This window comes from Lutjanus erythropterus, chromosome 2 (genome assembly GCF_056507025.1).
Source record: "Lutjanus erythropterus isolate fLutEry1 chromosome 2, fLutEry1.hap2, whole genome shotgun sequence".
Classification (NCBI taxonomy): Eukaryota; Metazoa; Chordata; class Actinopteri; order Lutjaniformes; family Lutjanidae; genus Lutjanus; species Lutjanus erythropterus.
The window spans coordinates 22,277,884-22,294,336 of NC_139318.1; the positions used below are offsets into that span (position 1 = coordinate 22,277,884).

Genomic DNA, 16,453 nt, shown 5'->3' on the forward strand with positions numbered 1-16,453 from the left:
TCTAAGAACATAAAGCTGCCATCATTTTGAGCTTCTCTTCACTATGTGGCTATGTCCTTGTTCTCTCTTCATTCTTTCTTTCCTCTAAAGCCTTCAGATCATATTCTTTCATGCAGTTCTCTTTATATCAGTCCTAATTTGACTGATAAAAGCATGTGAGCTCATCCTTTTTAGTCAGACACTGAGTGCAACTCTGTCTCTGTGTGTAGCTGTAGGTGTGCAGAGCCTAATAATCCCAATAATAAAACCTTAGAGCTGTGGAGTGAGAGAAACATCACACCTTCTGCTGTACCCTGGGCCAACCTTACTGTCAAGGTAATGTAACTATGTGGAAAAGCACACACACACACACACACACACACACACACACACACACACACACACACACACACACGGATGCCTAATCTCAGTGTAACTTTCACATGACAGCAAACACTGCATTCGATTCAACATGTTTACTTTTGTTAACATTCAACTAACCCCCTCACCCTGCCTCGAGCAGCTAACCTCTCTTAAGGACCTTTGCAAACACAGACAAGGACATTCAATTGATTAACCTTTTACTGCTGTGTGTATAACTGAGCACACCAAAAGCTTGTCTTTTTTTTCTTCTGCTTTGTGTGTTTTGTCTCTGTAGACTCTGTCAGATAATTTAGATAAATAATTTTGATCTATTTTTTATTTGGGACCTCTGAGGCCAGTTTGTTCTAATATAATCTCCCTGAATGTCCACAGGAGTGCATCAATCTGCAGGGACACTTTGTTGGGACGTCATGTGGCCACCATGGTCCCTACACCCCAGATGTTCTCTTCTGGTCAACCATCTTGTTCTTCTCAACCTTCTTCTTGTCTGCCTTCCTCAAACAATTCAAGACTAGCCGTTATTTCCCCACTAAGGTAATCAATTAATAGGACAGCTAGCTAAGCTACCAGACATTGGTAAACCAGGCAGTAGGGGGTCAAAGTTCGTCATTACTATGTAAAACACATATACTCATGCAAAATACCATCATAAAACTAAGACTCCTGTGTTTCAATTGATGCCAACCATTTTGAGATACAATCACAACAGAACTTAAAATCAATGCCACAAAAGCAAACACACAATTACAAAATAGACTGGTAGTAACCTACCAATCAATAATAATCTGACAAAAATGGCCTGGCAAAGGGCCAGTCAATCTGACGGTAACATATTTTGTCCAAAACACCTGATTACATGCACAAAATTTAGTTTCAAGAATGGAAAAAACACTATAACAAATAATGCCTCTTCTTATGTTACTCTGAAGCAGAGATTATTTAGGTTTTTTGAGAAAATGCCTAGGCATACCCTTAGAAAAAACACGTGAAAAACATTTTCAAAATCATGCATGTACTTCAAATGGTTCAAGACCAGCTTTCACTTTACTTTTAGTATCCCTTAGATATGCATTTTAGACTAATTTTGCAGGAGTAGAAAGAGTTATTAACCACTGATCTCTGAGTGTTGTTATCTGCTGTGCACAGGTGCGGTCCATGATCAGTGACTTTGCAGTGTTCCTCACCATTGCAGTAATGGTTCTGCTAGACTATGCCATCGGAGTGCCCTCCCAGAAGCTGAAGGTGCCCAGCAAATTCCAGGTATAGAAAGAATTATAATAATAATGTGGGCATCGACATAAAACTCCACATGGTTAAAGATGAATCATTGCCTCACTCCTCTTTAATGGGATCCTCCAGCCTACCAGAGACGACCGAGGTTGGTTTATCAATCCAATAGGGCGCAACCCATGGTGGACAGTCCTGGCTGCATCTATTCCTGCTCTCCTCTGTACCATCCTCATCTTCATGGACCAACAGATAACTGCCGTCATCATCAACCGCAAAGAGCACAAGCTGCTGGTATGAAAAAAAAATTTGAAAAGTCATACAGCTGCTGTGTGAACCTGCTTCTCTGTGCTGTTGCTTCAACCAGCAGACTGTACCTATGTGTCCTTCTCTCCGTCATGCAGAAGGGCTGTGGGTACCACCTGGACCTGCTGATGGTCGGTGTGATGCTGGCTGTGTGCTCCATCATGGGCTTGCCCTGGTTTGTAGCAGCCACGGTCCTGTCCATCTCTCACGTAAACAGCCTGAAGTTGGAGTCAGAAAGCTCGGCTCCTGGAGAGCAGCCTCGCTTCCTGGGTATCAGAGAGCAGAGGCTCACCGGCCTGGTCATCTTCCTGCTCATGGGCTGCTCTGTATTCATGACTGGACTGCTGCAGGTTAGTCAGATAACTGTGCAATGCTGCCCCCCTCTGGCTGGGACATTTAGTCAGAGGAGTGAGAGCATGAAATAGTGAAAATATTACTAAATCTCACTAATATATGTTGTTTTTTTTCCAGTTCATTCCTATGCCAGTGCTGTATGGTGTTTTCCTTTATATGGGAGTCTCCTCATTAAAAGGCATCCAGGTAACATGCAATCTCACATATATTAATATAACACTAGAACATTATCCTGTAGGGTAAAGAGGATTTACAGTAAAGCCACTAGGTGTAGAATTTGAAATTTTCAGCCTCTGGCACTGTCTAGTTGTTGTGTCAATGGAACAATCATTTTTTCTTTAAAAAAACAACAATATGTTAATACAGTATATTAATTTTTATATTGATTTTTTCCCTCAACATCTGTCATCATTAGCAGTCTAAAGAATACACAGGAGCATAAAAATGTGACTTAAAAAAAGTAATAATAATTCCCTATAACCAGCCTTTCCCATCCCCAGAAAGGAGCCATAACAGACTATGAAATATTATCAAGAGACTGTAGTCCATAAAATCAGAGCAGCATTTATCAAAGAGGCGTGGTTTTCTTATGAGATTGAGTATATGTTTGCTGATGCCATGTATGAGGAAATTTCTTTAACTCTGGACATGCACTTATAAATAAAAAGAAAATTAATCAATCACTATATTCTGAGGTATAGGCTAAAATAATTTTCCAAAAAGTCCTTTGTTTCCAATTTTCCGTTTCTCCCCCAGTACATTGACTATTTTCCCCATTTTTAAAAAGATTATGTTTCAACTTTTAAAACATTTTATAAACAAGTGATTAGCACTGCAGCTCTGTTGTTGATAGAGTTGACAGAGCATGTGCCCCATATGATGAGGCTATCAGTCCTCTGCAGTAGCCCTGATTCGATTCCAGCCTGTGACCCTTTGCTGCGTCTTATCCTCTCTCTCTCCTTCTCCCCCTTTCCTGTCTGTCTTCAGCTGTCCCTGTCAAATAAAGGCAAAATATGATCTTAAAATAATAATTAGTTACTTTCTTTCTTTGCATACAAAGTTTTAAAAAGTCAAACAAACTGACAAACCCATCTAATTATTGAATAACGAGCGATTAACATTATAAACAAAAGGTCTTTTTCCTGTTTTTATACTACCACAGTGTCTTTGTCCACATATTCTTATATTTCGGATTTTGATACAAATGATCAGTCACATGTCAGTACACCTGAGTGAGTACTTGGGGGGGATCTCAAATCCATTTAGCTCTTCAGTAATGTTATGTTACTGTTACTACTAATTTACTACATTTCCAGGACATGTGAATAAGGTTACCTGGATCTGTTTTGCATCTGGAGCAAAGATCGGACTTTTCTACAATTCAAAACTTATGAATCATTTGCAAGATGCTATAATCACATTTACACAGATGTGTTTTAAGCTTCTACTGAATTTGTACTTATTACTCCCAGCTTAACTGGGGGTAATTTAAACACAAAAATGTTTCAAGTCGTCCTTTTGCCCTCTCCAGCCACCCTCTTATTAATATGTCTTTCCCTGTCCTGCCCTCTCCTGATCTAATTAATTCCGGTGAGATTCAGTGAGGCCAGACAGTTAATTGTCACTCCAATCTAACTAAATTTGTCGTTCATAATCACTTCCTTTCTCTTGCCATATTCGCCATCTGTGTCTCTGCTCGTCTCTCATTAATTAATTTCTCTCGTTACCCTCTCTGTCTCTGACTTCTCTACCACCTGCGCTCGTATTCATCACATTCTCAGTTCTTTGACCGTCTGAAACTGTTTGGCATGCCAGCGAAACACCAGCCAGACTTCATCTACCTGCGCCATGTCCCCTTGAGGAAGGTGCACCTGTTCACTCTCACCCAGCTCACCTGTCTGGTGCTGCTCTGGGTCATCAAGACGTCACCTGCTGCTATCATCTTCCCCATGATGGTGAGCTGACCACTGCCAACATCCCCCCTCTCTCTTCATTAGCCCCCCCCCCCCCCACGTCTGCCATTTACATAACAAGATTTTTTCTGCTGTGCCTGCAGGTGCTGGCTCTGGTTTTCGTCCGCAAGGTGCTGGACTTGTGCTTCTCTAAGCGAGAGCTAAGTTACCTAGATGACTTAATGCCAGAATGGAAGAAAAAAAATCTTGATGATGCCTCCAAAAAGATAGAAGAGGTAATGAAAATGGTATCTTGAAATACGCAGATTAAAATAAATAAGCATGGCCATATTGAAAGTATGTTTATATCTGGAGAAGGCCTGGGCAATAGTATATGTATCATCAGTGGCTATAAGAGAATTGTTCAGTAAGCTTTTACTAAGGATTTTTATCTTTTTGCCCATACATCACAAGGAGGAAGTACACAGGAGTCCAATATGTCTTATGCTGAAACTAGTTTAATAGTACATGCTCTGTCCTGATGTTCCCTTCAATTCTGGAGTTTCAGTCCTCCAGGATAATTTTTAAACATTCATAGACAAGGTCATGATGAACCTATGTCCAAATAAGATCACACCCAACACAGTGAATTAGCCTATTGGTCTGTGAATCCAAACACAGGAATTATGAATACACAAGGTCTGAGACCACAGTTCCACACCCCCGGCTCCACAGCTCAGGGTCAGTGTTATCCAAACCAGATTACAATTACATCTTCTCCGTTCAGAGAGACAAGACAACGCCTTTCCGACCTCAGCCGCCATAGCTATCAAGTTGTTCCCTTGTTTATCTGAAAGTTGAAAAGTTAGTGTAGGCCTTAGTATGTTGCCTAAAGGTTGGAAAATTTCCTAACAAGTGTGGAGTGATAAAATGAGTGCACATGGGAAGGAAAATGTTTAAAAATATTGGACATGTCAGCTTGTCGGCATGGCAGGGTCTCTGCAACGGTATCTGCAGAGATCCTACCCTCTGCCTGTACTGTTGTCATTTTTTCATTGCTTTGCTGTGCTCGTCAAACAGATTTACAAACAGATTGCATAAATCCTGCTGATCCAAGTGGCTGAATTCCAAATAAAGCGGCTAAATTTAATCTTTTTATTTTATATATCAATCCTAATTAAAAATGGGTCATTAAAAATTATCAGTAATTATTGATATCGACTGAAATGAAACATTTTATCATGATACATTTCTCAACTAAATCAGTCTGTCCTAATCTGGGTTCTGTGTCTTTTAGGAATCACAAGTTATGCTTAGTGAAAAAAAGGAAGAGACAGTTCAGATTCCCATGGAGAGCACCAAGCCCGTTCAGGCTCCAAGAGCACATGACCCCAGGTGAGCACACACACACACCTACACACACTTAAATGGATGGACAGGATGGACGTCAGATGATCAGATCAGTAAGATTATGAGAGAAACATTTCACCTTCCTCTCTATCTGTATGTATGCTTGTCTTGTTTGGGTGTGGTGATCTGTTTTCACCCTGTGCAACTAACATGCTAAGACCTCTCCCTGAGTGCCAAATCACTCTCCTGCCTTATTCCTTATCTGCCTTCAGCTCTTATCCTCCTTTTCCTCTCCCTGCTCCTCAGGTGTGACCCCTCTGATATTAATATATCTGATGAAATGTCTAAAACCACCGTGTGGAAATCCCTCAACTCCAATCAAAAGGATTCTCGTCCTGTGGCTGCTAAGAAGGCAAGGCCACGCCCTCTTTTTCCTCACCCCTGTTGTCTGTAAATACTTCCGCTCCACATTGTGATCACTTGCTTCTTTTGTCCTTTGCAATTGTTACTCCAACTTGAGATTGCAAATTAAGGGGCAGCCTTAGTGCTCTGTCTGTGCCGTGTTAATTTCATGTTTTTCCTCTGCAGGATTGAAGGGATCGCCTTCATAGACGAGTAAAGGATGTCCACAGTCCTGGCAGACTCAGCTGCATCATTTGTCTGTAGTTCTGGACCACAGGACACTTCAACTTGGCTGCTTTGACCGTCAGTCTCTTCAGAACTTAGAGAAACGAGTCGTGATGATTTCTACCAGCTACCCACAAACACGAGATACTGTCCACAAAACACAGATGAACACACACACACAAACTTCTATCTTTGTGAGGACTGGGAATATATGTAGAGTCTTATTTCCCTGAAGTAAAGCTCTGAGATTAAAGCCAGTGCTAACTGCCACCAGACTTAAAAACAATACTTTGATGCATTACTAATATTTAAAACAGGACATTTTTCTTGATAACCTGCAAAAGAATTCACTGAACACTGTCTGGTTTTGCTGCAGGCTAAATTTCATGCAGGACAATAAAGAACTGAACTGAAGTCTTACATGAGCACTTAGATATTTTTTAAATAGATTCAGGCCCTTCAGGACTATCAAATGTGTAATTAATGGCAATCGTATAATTTTAAACATGTAGTAGACAACCTTAGTGCTAACCTAATCCTAACTCTGACCCTTTGAACTATAAATGTGCACCAACCTCAGCACCTCTTAAAATCTTAAAGCTATGATATGTAGCATTTCCACATTAAAATGTCCAAAAACTCCAGACATACTGTATGTTACATATTTAGTTAAGGTGTGTACTTATTATTATACTAATTATCTCACGTTTCCAAAAATCTTCGAAATAATCCTGATTTTTTTTCCAAGGAGATGGTCCATTTCCTGCTAGCCATTGCAATGTAACTGCTTATTGCTATAACAAGAGGTTGAGGAAGGAAGTCGACGAACATGACTAAGCATAATGTGAATAAAACTTAAATATTACCTCATCCGTGAGCATGATTTCTGTCATGTCAAATAGATTTTCGTCAGGTATGGTGGTTGTTTTCTTTTCCCCATACTTTATTAGAAGGATAAATAATGATGAACCATCTTGTTTTCAAGGGGGTAAAATGAAAAGTGAACGAAACAACTCCCATTGTCCCGTGCTATTTCACAATGTAATCAAACTATGTTTTTTGTTATTGTTTTAATGTGAGAGAGACAACAGCAGAATTTACATACTGTATATTAAAGCTTGAGATGGTTATCTTAACCAGTTAACCAGACAATGAAAAAAGCCCCTTAATGATCTGAGTTGTGGTCAGTACACTGCCTTCTGCTTCCCCTCCTCGTTGTGAGGTTGAAGGATGATATAAAGCATGAAACTTCAGAGCACTCCCTCCTACAGCAGCATTCAAATCTGATAGTATCGAATAGCTCAGTTTTAATTAATTTGTACAGAGCTATGAGACAGGCTCTGAAGATGTGATCTAGAGACAAATCCTGGAGCTGCTCCATTTACTGTCACAGTAAATAATGGAACAACTGCGAGCTGAGGACACCGTGACAACTGCTGTCAACCGTGGTGATTTCACTGAGATATGGGGACATCTGCTGATTCACAGCGGAGAGCCACGCATTTATTTAAAACTCACCTGGATGTAACATCTCAAACATCCTTACAACACACCTATTAGTCAGTCAGGCAATAATTCAGGGTCACTGCTGGTTTATCTCCAAAAATGTCAATCAAACCAGCCATGGATGGTTTGTTTTTAGCTCATGGGGACACAGCTGCTGTTTGTCTATCGGCTTTACTGCTCAACTTAAATGAAACAGCCCACTCTAAATTCCCTTATTTAATAAGAACACTCACCATAACTACACACTGAACAGATATAAACCAGGAATATGCCCATTTGCCTGTTTATTAGGTGCAATTAATTGATGCTGTCTAATAGGACAGTCCTACAATAAACTGAATCATAAATCATGGTCATAATGTTTAGTTTTTGTTAAAACTGTTTCAGCAAAGTCTTTGTGGCACTGTTTAACTGTAGTGCGTTATACTGATATGTGTTTCTAATTTTTTGGCAACCACATTTAAATTAATCAAGAGTCTATAAATTGTATTAGTTTAGGCATATCTAATACATTTCATGTATTCCTGCTGTTTTAAATCCATAATAATTTATGTATTTCACCAGAAATACAACATGGCCATATTAGAATCGGATGAACGCAACTACAATGTTCACTTTCTTTTTAGCTCTGTTTTTCGTTCTCCACCAACTCTTGGAGGAAATATCTGACTCTTTTGGTGCTTAAATGGTCCACTATGTTCACCAGCTGGTTGGTAGCTTCAGCTATTGACTATTTGGTGCTGAGAAAATAGCAAACGATGGGTTTTTAGAGCTGGAAAACAGAGTGGTGAAATTTTAACAAAACAGTAAAGTTGTGGGCTGGAAAATCAAAAAAATGAGCTGAAATAAGCTATGAAGTTACTAAAATCTGAGGAGAACTTAAGATTTGCATGATAATTCATTGTCACTACATGCACCCCCCCTTCCAGAGCTTTGTATGTCACTGAGAACATGCAGCAGTTGAGCTTATTCACTGGTGCACCCTGTGAGCAAGCATACTGCTATATAAAATGGTCGCAGTTTGGTTAGGTTTAGGCACCAAAATACTTGGCTTGGGTTGGGAAAGACAGAATGTTTTGGATTAAAATAAGTAACAGTAAGCAAAGAACAAACATGGTATAAAGAGCATCAGCATCCATGTCAGCAGGATGATGGGCTGGATGCGAACACAGGGGATTTCTGTTCATTTTCTCATAAAGCAAACTTATTTTTACCCAAACTGTTATTTCCTTCTCTTTTTTGTCATCCTTAAATATACCATAGTTGTCACATACAAACCTACCATATGCAGAAATAATCACATTGCAATCTTTTGCATACTAATTATGGCAACATGTTCTCACCCTGGAACATGGCCACAATAATAACTTCCCTTCAAATGAAAGTTGTCATGTGATCCACTGATAATATAAAAATACTGATTATAGCTGCTTTCGAGAGTGGTCCTCACAAAGATAGATCCCACACGCACGTACATAATGACAACAACAACCTCTCAACTCTACTTTCTCACCCTTTCATCAAAAAACAACACCCAGGTTTCCCACCTCCATTGTACACTTAGCTGGGCTATACGATGGAGCGCAAATGCTCCTTTAAAAACAAACCAGGTTCTTTTTAATAATCTAAGTAGGGTTATCATTCATCGCTCCTAAAATCTACTAGAGTCTCTTTTTATTTAACGTGCCATTACTGTGTTCTTTTTCTAGTGATGATATGGTTGGTTATTTAGTAGATTTTAGAAATACATTGCAGGTTCAGTAATACATAGACAGATCCTCTTCTGAGGGCATAAAACTTTGTGTCAGTTTTGTGTGATGATGTAAACTGAAAACTGTAAATGTTAGAAGACCCACTTCAGTTGAAGCAGTGGCATCAATAACGTGTGTTTTTTGAGGCGTAATCTTTTTTCCCTTTATGGACGTTTGTCTTTGAACTGATGATTGTGTAGGATGGAGGTTGTTCTTACAGAATCTTTGTCATGTGTTAGTACAGTGTCTTATTTCTTTACCTCAGATGTGTTCATGAATGCTCCTGCAAGGCACTTTGGATGACGTCAGTTCAGGGGTGGAAAAATGGTGTGTGTGTGTGTGTGTGTGTTTGTGTGCAAGAGAGTGTGTGCGTGTTTCTTTGAGTATCAGGAAAATAATAACTATTTTATTATTTTTGCAGGGGGGCTATGAAATTTTCTTTTAAGCAATAATTCACGCAAAATCAACCCCAAATCGACCTTAACTGCAACTTTTATTTTTATCAGGGTCGTGTAGCGCCAGTGCAACCTTTTTTATCCATCTCTGAGTGGAACAGATGCAGGAAAATGTATCATTTAAAGGCCTAAAAATACTTTCATTACATGTGCCAAAAAGAAAATCAAGAAAAATAATTGCACACAATTAAAAATCTTGACATTTATTATGTGGACTCCCGAGACATGTCAGTCTGGATAAACAAGGTTCTACTGTGAAGAGCTCCCCCTTATTTTCTAATATTAGAGTCACATCGGGCAGATGTCTGATTATTTTAGGATAGGACTCTCAAAGCATGAAGAGCCAAAGGGAGCAGAGAGATTATGACCTTCAGTAATACTTTATTTGTAGTTGCATTTTCTGTAGATAAAGAATATGTGATAGATTTTATTTTCAAGAGCTCTATTAAGCAATCAAATGATTTTACAATAATTTATTACTTATTGTTTATTACAATAATATTTTTAGATATAATAAAATTACGATGTTTTCTCTTTGCTTTATGTATATATGTAATAAGCAAGATGAGATAAGAGAAAGGCTGAGGAATGCAGCACATGAATAATGTACTTCTATGAATGAATTCAATAAAATATATTTAAAGGTCATTACACTGAGAGCAGAGTGCTCTGATGGGAGACATCAGGAGATTGTCTACTAAGCAACAACTTGTCCTGAATGGAGGACCTAGAGAGCTATGAAACTGGTCATAAATCAATTTCAGACTGATATTTAATTGGACAATAAAAAGAAGGATTAATAATGAAAAAGACTCATCATAACAGACTCTAACCATGGGTGTTGCAATTTCACAGTCAATGTCTTAAAGTGAGACTGTAAGTTTTGGTTAACAGCAGACACATAGGTGAAAATTAAAACTGTTGTTTAACTGTAGCAGAAGTATAAAGGAGTTGTTGAATTAAGGACACTAAAAATGAACAGTTAGTTAATAGTAGCTATCATTAGCCACCAAAAGCTACTGGTCATACCAGACCATGTAAAGGCTCATTTATGTTAAATGTCAGATGCACATACGAATACGGACAGAGCGTTCTGTCCATATCTACCTTCCATTTGCAAGTTTTCTAAAAGCTTACAGAAACGGACGAAAGGAGCAGTACCACTGGGAATCATGGGGGGCAGTGTAGCAGTGTAGCCAGTAGTTCACGTGAGACATGACCACAGGGCAGAAAGAAGTTCACATGACACAATGCATTTAATGGCCGCACCGACCACCGCCATCTACAACACTGCCTCTTGCCTCTTTCTCGAGGTACATTATTGTAACCTCCGCGCTCTGAAAACGTACTGCTAGATGCCTTTGGTCCTTTAAATATTAGTGAATATTATTATATTATAAATAAACATATTTAAAAACAATCAATTTAAAATATTTGATGGCTAATGGATGGATTCATGTAGTGATGTTTAAAATCTGTTTTAAACTCCTTGTTTTACAGTCCAGTTAAACATCAGTTCATGATTTGTTTTATAACTATTTTCAGGGCTACTTCCTCCATAGTCCCCATCGTTTCTATTCAAGTGATTTTAAAGTGCGCAAGTACAGTAATCTATCGCTGTAACATCACAGTAATACCTCCTCCAAGACATGTATGAAAGTTTTGTGTTTGTTGTCATGTACTTCTGCTTCAACTCTGTCAGACTTTTGAATGTGAATAGTTTTTGTGTGTCTGAGGACCCATAACTAAACAAACGAATGGCATGACTAAATATTATTCATTGTGTAAATATATATTCTAAATCACACGAGTGAGTGCAAATAAATTCTGTGTAAATTTAGAAAACATATGAAGAAATGCTTCCATAATGGACCAGACCAAATTGTGAAAACACTTTTAAACATCAATGACTGTAGATGTGCTTTAACAAGAGAACTTAATTATTTAGCAATTGTTAAAGTAATTTTAATAAGCATCATGTGTCTTAAACTTTCAACTCATTAATGTATATGTGAATGTATGGTAAACATACAGTTAAATGCCTTCAGTATACTGTAGGTTTCCTGCATATACATGTGACTGTGAAGGGTCACAGATTTTGATGGATGTGAGTATAAATATATGTGCTGTACGTGTGTGCCTGTCATAGAAAACATAAGCATTCCCTGTTGTGCTTTGACCACCTTACATCCGACCAAAAACAGACAGTTTAAAAGCCATTAATGAGGCACAGGCTGTTGAACTTAATTTCTGTGTCCCGTTTTGTACAAACTCTTTGTCACATAAAAATACAGCGAGAAACCCATGTTCCAAATCCTTATTTCATTTTACGTGTAGATAAAAGTGAAAACTGTGTGTGCACTGTGTGAGGCTACGTCCTTCTAATGAATATCAGACAAAACTTGTGTCTGTTTAAAGGACAAGGTCAGTTTGACAGAAGAGGAAAAAAAAGGATGAAAGATGAAAAGAGCTGCGTTAGAAAGCAGGAGGCTTTCAGGGAGAAGAGCACTTGTATTGCAGTAACCTTAATCCTAGTCTTGGAGCCATAGAAAGAGCGATGCCTTGTCTCTTCAAACACTGAATGATTAGTCTTGAGCAAAATGATTCTACATGTTTTATATGTATATGTAATTTAATTTTTGATGATGGAAAAATGAAAAATAAATAATTACAGTTGAAACGAAATTAGCTGTTTGAGTTATTGCATCATGTTGTTCTGCTGAACATATTACAATGTTTTTTTCTTTCTTTTTACTGGTTATGAGACGGTCTCAGTTTAATAGTGTTGCCTCTATATGACCCACAAAAGCAAACAAGACAATCAGCGAGAAAATTGTCTATTTATATATAGTTATTCTTAATGTCTGCCACTAGACAGACCGAAGGAGTCTTTGTCAGAATTACCCAATTTGTGGGCCAAGTCTGGTCCCCAAGAAGGTGCAAGGTGATTGTCCAATCATTTTTTAATTGACAATGATATTAAGTTGTTTTCACAGATATGGCAATTTTTCTGGGAAAAATAGGCAGCTGGTAACAGAGAATGCTGATCTTTGTGTGATGGCCTTTCAGGCTGTGCAAAGTGCAGCAGGACCAGACGGAGAGCTCTGCAGGGGAAGACAAATATTAGCTGAAGAGGAGAAAAAGATACGCTGAAATAAGGATAACTCTGATCCCATAAATGTGTTATTCACTCTAAAAGAGCTTACATACTATTTTTTATTCTGTTCCTGGCAGGATTCAAAGTTAATGTTTTAAGTGGGTCAGAAATCTACTTGCCCAAAGTCAGATTTTACTGGTCCATATACAGACTGTTTTACTAATTAGCCGTTATCAATAATAACAAGACTACGACTTAAGTTAATTGTCATGTTTAATTCAGGGATCCAAAGTCTATTAAATGTCAGATAATAGTAAAAAAATGCCAATCACATATTTCAAAGTCCAAGACAATGTCTTTACAAGTCTTGTTTTGACCCAAAACTATATATGATTAATTTCTTATATTCATAAGATAATAAACTGAGAAAAGCAGGAAATCTCCATATTTGAGAGGCTGAACAGCACTGTCTGCAATTTTTGCATGACACATTAGTTTAACGATTAATTGATTAACATAATAATAGTTCTTTTTAACTTTGACTTGCTGTACTTACTAGTCTGACGTAGCATTTCATTCACCCCGGGCAAGCAGGTGATCCCTATTGTTGACCCATGCCTGGCAGGAGCAGACTGTTTATGGTATATGTGTATGAATCATTCCTACATTTCAGTGATTCGCGTGATGGAAGAGGATCCAGTTGTTTAATGTTGTACAAATGTTTTCAAACCAAAATATTGTTGCAGTTATTAAATGCAATAAAATATTTGATTTAGCTGTCAATTCTGGCCCCAAATTAATTTTGTTAAAACGGTTAATTCGAAAATAAAGTATTTCAAAGAAGGATGAATTATGAGTCTTTGCCTCTTGTCATTTGCAAAAGTGGCTGTGCTTTCATTTTCCCAGGCTGGAGGCAATTTTTCTTTAGATGATTTTTATTTTTGATTATATATTTTGTAGTTATGGTGGTGAAATCAAGGCCACATTTGCCAATATGAAAGCTCCTTGTAGCTGACTGGACAGTGCCAAGATATACACCCCTGAAATGCATGTTTACATTTGATCTTTCATGTATTTTGATGTATTTAATAAGTCATACCACTGGGAGGCAGCAGAGTCACAACCCTTTCAAGTGGATTCCTCCTGTGATGATGTTGCCCTCCTAATATTTATTTAAATTCAAGACTGTTACATCATTTTAAGAAAGATAAACACTGATCACACACATGATGAGTTGTCTCAACCTCCTTCCTCTCTCTTTCACCTTCCTCCCAACCTTTTTGAAGCCGTTTCCATTTTCATTGGACTGTCCCCTCCCTCTTTGTGCCGCACCCCTCCCCCGGTTTTTATCCTGAGGTGAGAACACAGTGTGCACATCTGGATGTGATCCTGACTGCAAAGGAGTAGCCTGTGGGAAGGGCTATGAGGTTAAAGATGCACTGCACTCTGTATGTATATATCTGTGTGTGCATGTGTGCCTGGAGGGTGTCATGTGATCCTGACTCACAAATGCTCCTGATTACAAACAGCTGGTGGGCTACGGCCTCAGCCAATCAGATGAGCTGTCGGCTGTGACATCAGGTAGAAGGAGGGAGGTGGACAGGATATTTTAGGTGTTTTTTTACCTCATGAATTCATTTAGGTATCAGCAACAATAGGCTTCTTTAACCCTGAAATGTTGGATTTCAAACACATTGTTTGAATGTTAGCAGGTGATATAGATCATATTTACCCGCTAGGTAATTTCAGCCTGCCTGTTTGTGTATTGCATTGATTATTATCATGTTGCTCCAGTGTCACTATGGCTCCAGCAGAGGACCAATCAGCTTAAGAGAGACTCTGGCTCTAATGTCTCTGTTCTAAGACTTTAGCATTCAAAGAAATCCTTTGTGCTCATTTGAAGGTTCTGTGGTTTTTGTGAAGGAGAGCTGAAGAGCCAACTGGAGCTGAAATGCAGACAGGAATGCATGTTTCTTTTCTGCAGGAATGACACAAAATGCTAAATGATTAGCAGTCATTTAGGGGGTGTTAATGTTTTTTTCCAGCAGTTCACAATGTCATTAATTCACCATGTAGAATCTGAGCTGATAGACGATATAGTCGTCCAATCACTCAACCCTATTGCAATCTCTACACTATATTAACATCAGATACAATCATATAAAACACAATAACTATGTGAGGGGTGGGTGTGTGTGCATACGTCTGTGCATGCGCCTGTGTGTCAGTGTATTACAGTAGAGGCTGTACAGCCTTTAAAGCTCTGCTGCTTGTATGTTACCTGGCTAGGAAGGTTGGGTACTGCTGCTAGCCGAGGTGCTCGTTGAGGAGTTTGGCGCGTAGAACTGTGATATCGGCTCCTGCCCCAGGCAAGCTGCTGAATATGCTGAGTGTTTAGCGCTCTCAATATGCGGGTCCAAGGCAGTGTGTCCCATGGTTCCAAGCCTGAAACTTTTATGGCCTCACACAAATGACCAAATAACTGACTGTAAATGGGACTGTGTTTGCATGTGATCCTAACTTTGATACAAATGTATTTAAAGTAATGAATATTAGGCCTGGATGATAAAACGTTAGCAACATATATCCTCGACAGCAATAAGAAAGCAGCTCCATAAAACGTTGGATAATTTGACATGTAAATACACAACATGGGAGCACAGAGCCCCAGCCCATCACCAACCTGTAACATCCCTTGACAACGGAGCGTGCTAAGAGTGACACGTGAACAGCCAACCATCTAACAGACAGTCCCACGTGCGCTCTCTGCCTGGCTCATTGAAACAGCCTGTCATATCCCTGGACGCTATGAGTGACAGCCAAACAGCTTTGGGTTGTGGAGCTAGCAAGCGGACAGACTATCCTGCGTTTGAATAACATATCGAAAATATGTTTGACAACTCATGGCGCTGTATCATGTAAGTAAGAAAGGGAAAAAATAAGACCTTTCAGAATGAAATTTAAGACTTGTGAACAAGATTCAATACCTTTTCAAGGCCTTAATGTACGATTATTAAATTTAAGACTTTTTCAAGTTTTTAAGAGTGTGCGGGTACCCTGACTGCCGTGCTGGGCTGAGGTGCAGAGTCAAACCTCGAGCCAAGTTAGCACAGGTGTATGGAAAATATGTATTAAATTTATGCTATAATGTCTACAGACAGCAAGAGGCAGTTGCATCAGAGTCAGGGTAGCACCTGTAAATTAATTCATCTTATCTGGAATAGATAACAGATAAAAAACAAACAAATGAAAAAAAAAATGCTTAATATCAGATCTGTTAGTCGGCCATGAATGGATGATGGACACTTTTTTAAACAAACAAACCAGCTGCCATGGCAACTATACATGTTAATTGTTGAGTTTTAGCTCAGCAACTAAAGCCTGGTTGCAAGTGGCAACCTCCTGGCTAAAAAGTGAAGCCAATGCGGAAGCCCATTTTTGGATTAGCCAGAAGTTAACTGTAGTCAGGATAACAAGATGGCAACAGCCAAAGCCACCAGAAACCTATGGATGACACTCCATCCA

The 16,453-nt window shown here is 38.9% G+C and overlaps 1 protein-coding gene across 2 annotated transcripts in view; it reads left to right on the forward strand.

The window, feature by feature from the left end:
* slc4a8 (solute carrier family 4 member 8) overlaps positions 1 to 5,964 on the forward strand; it is a 44,750-nt gene extending 38,786 nt beyond the window's left edge. For both annotated transcript variants that reach the window (XM_084732747.1, XM_084732755.1), the window contains exons 15-24: positions 210 to 315; positions 736 to 897; positions 1,510 to 1,623; positions 1,723 to 1,884; positions 1,995 to 2,246; positions 2,368 to 2,436; positions 4,032 to 4,205; positions 4,307 to 4,438; positions 5,440 to 5,537; positions 5,799 to 5,964. In XM_084732747.1, the coding sequence (XP_084588873.1) occupies positions 210 to 315; positions 736 to 897; positions 1,510 to 1,623; positions 1,723 to 1,884; positions 1,995 to 2,246; positions 2,368 to 2,436; positions 4,032 to 4,205; positions 4,307 to 4,438; positions 5,440 to 5,537; positions 5,799 to 5,946 (1,417 nt within the window). In that variant the 3' untranslated portion in view covers positions 5,947 to 5,964. The remainder of the gene's footprint in view (positions 1 to 209; positions 316 to 735; positions 898 to 1,509; positions 1,624 to 1,722; positions 1,885 to 1,994; positions 2,247 to 2,367; positions 2,437 to 4,031; positions 4,206 to 4,306; positions 4,439 to 5,439; positions 5,538 to 5,798) is intronic.
* The last annotated feature ends 10,489 nt before the right edge of the window (positions 5,965 to 16,453 follow it).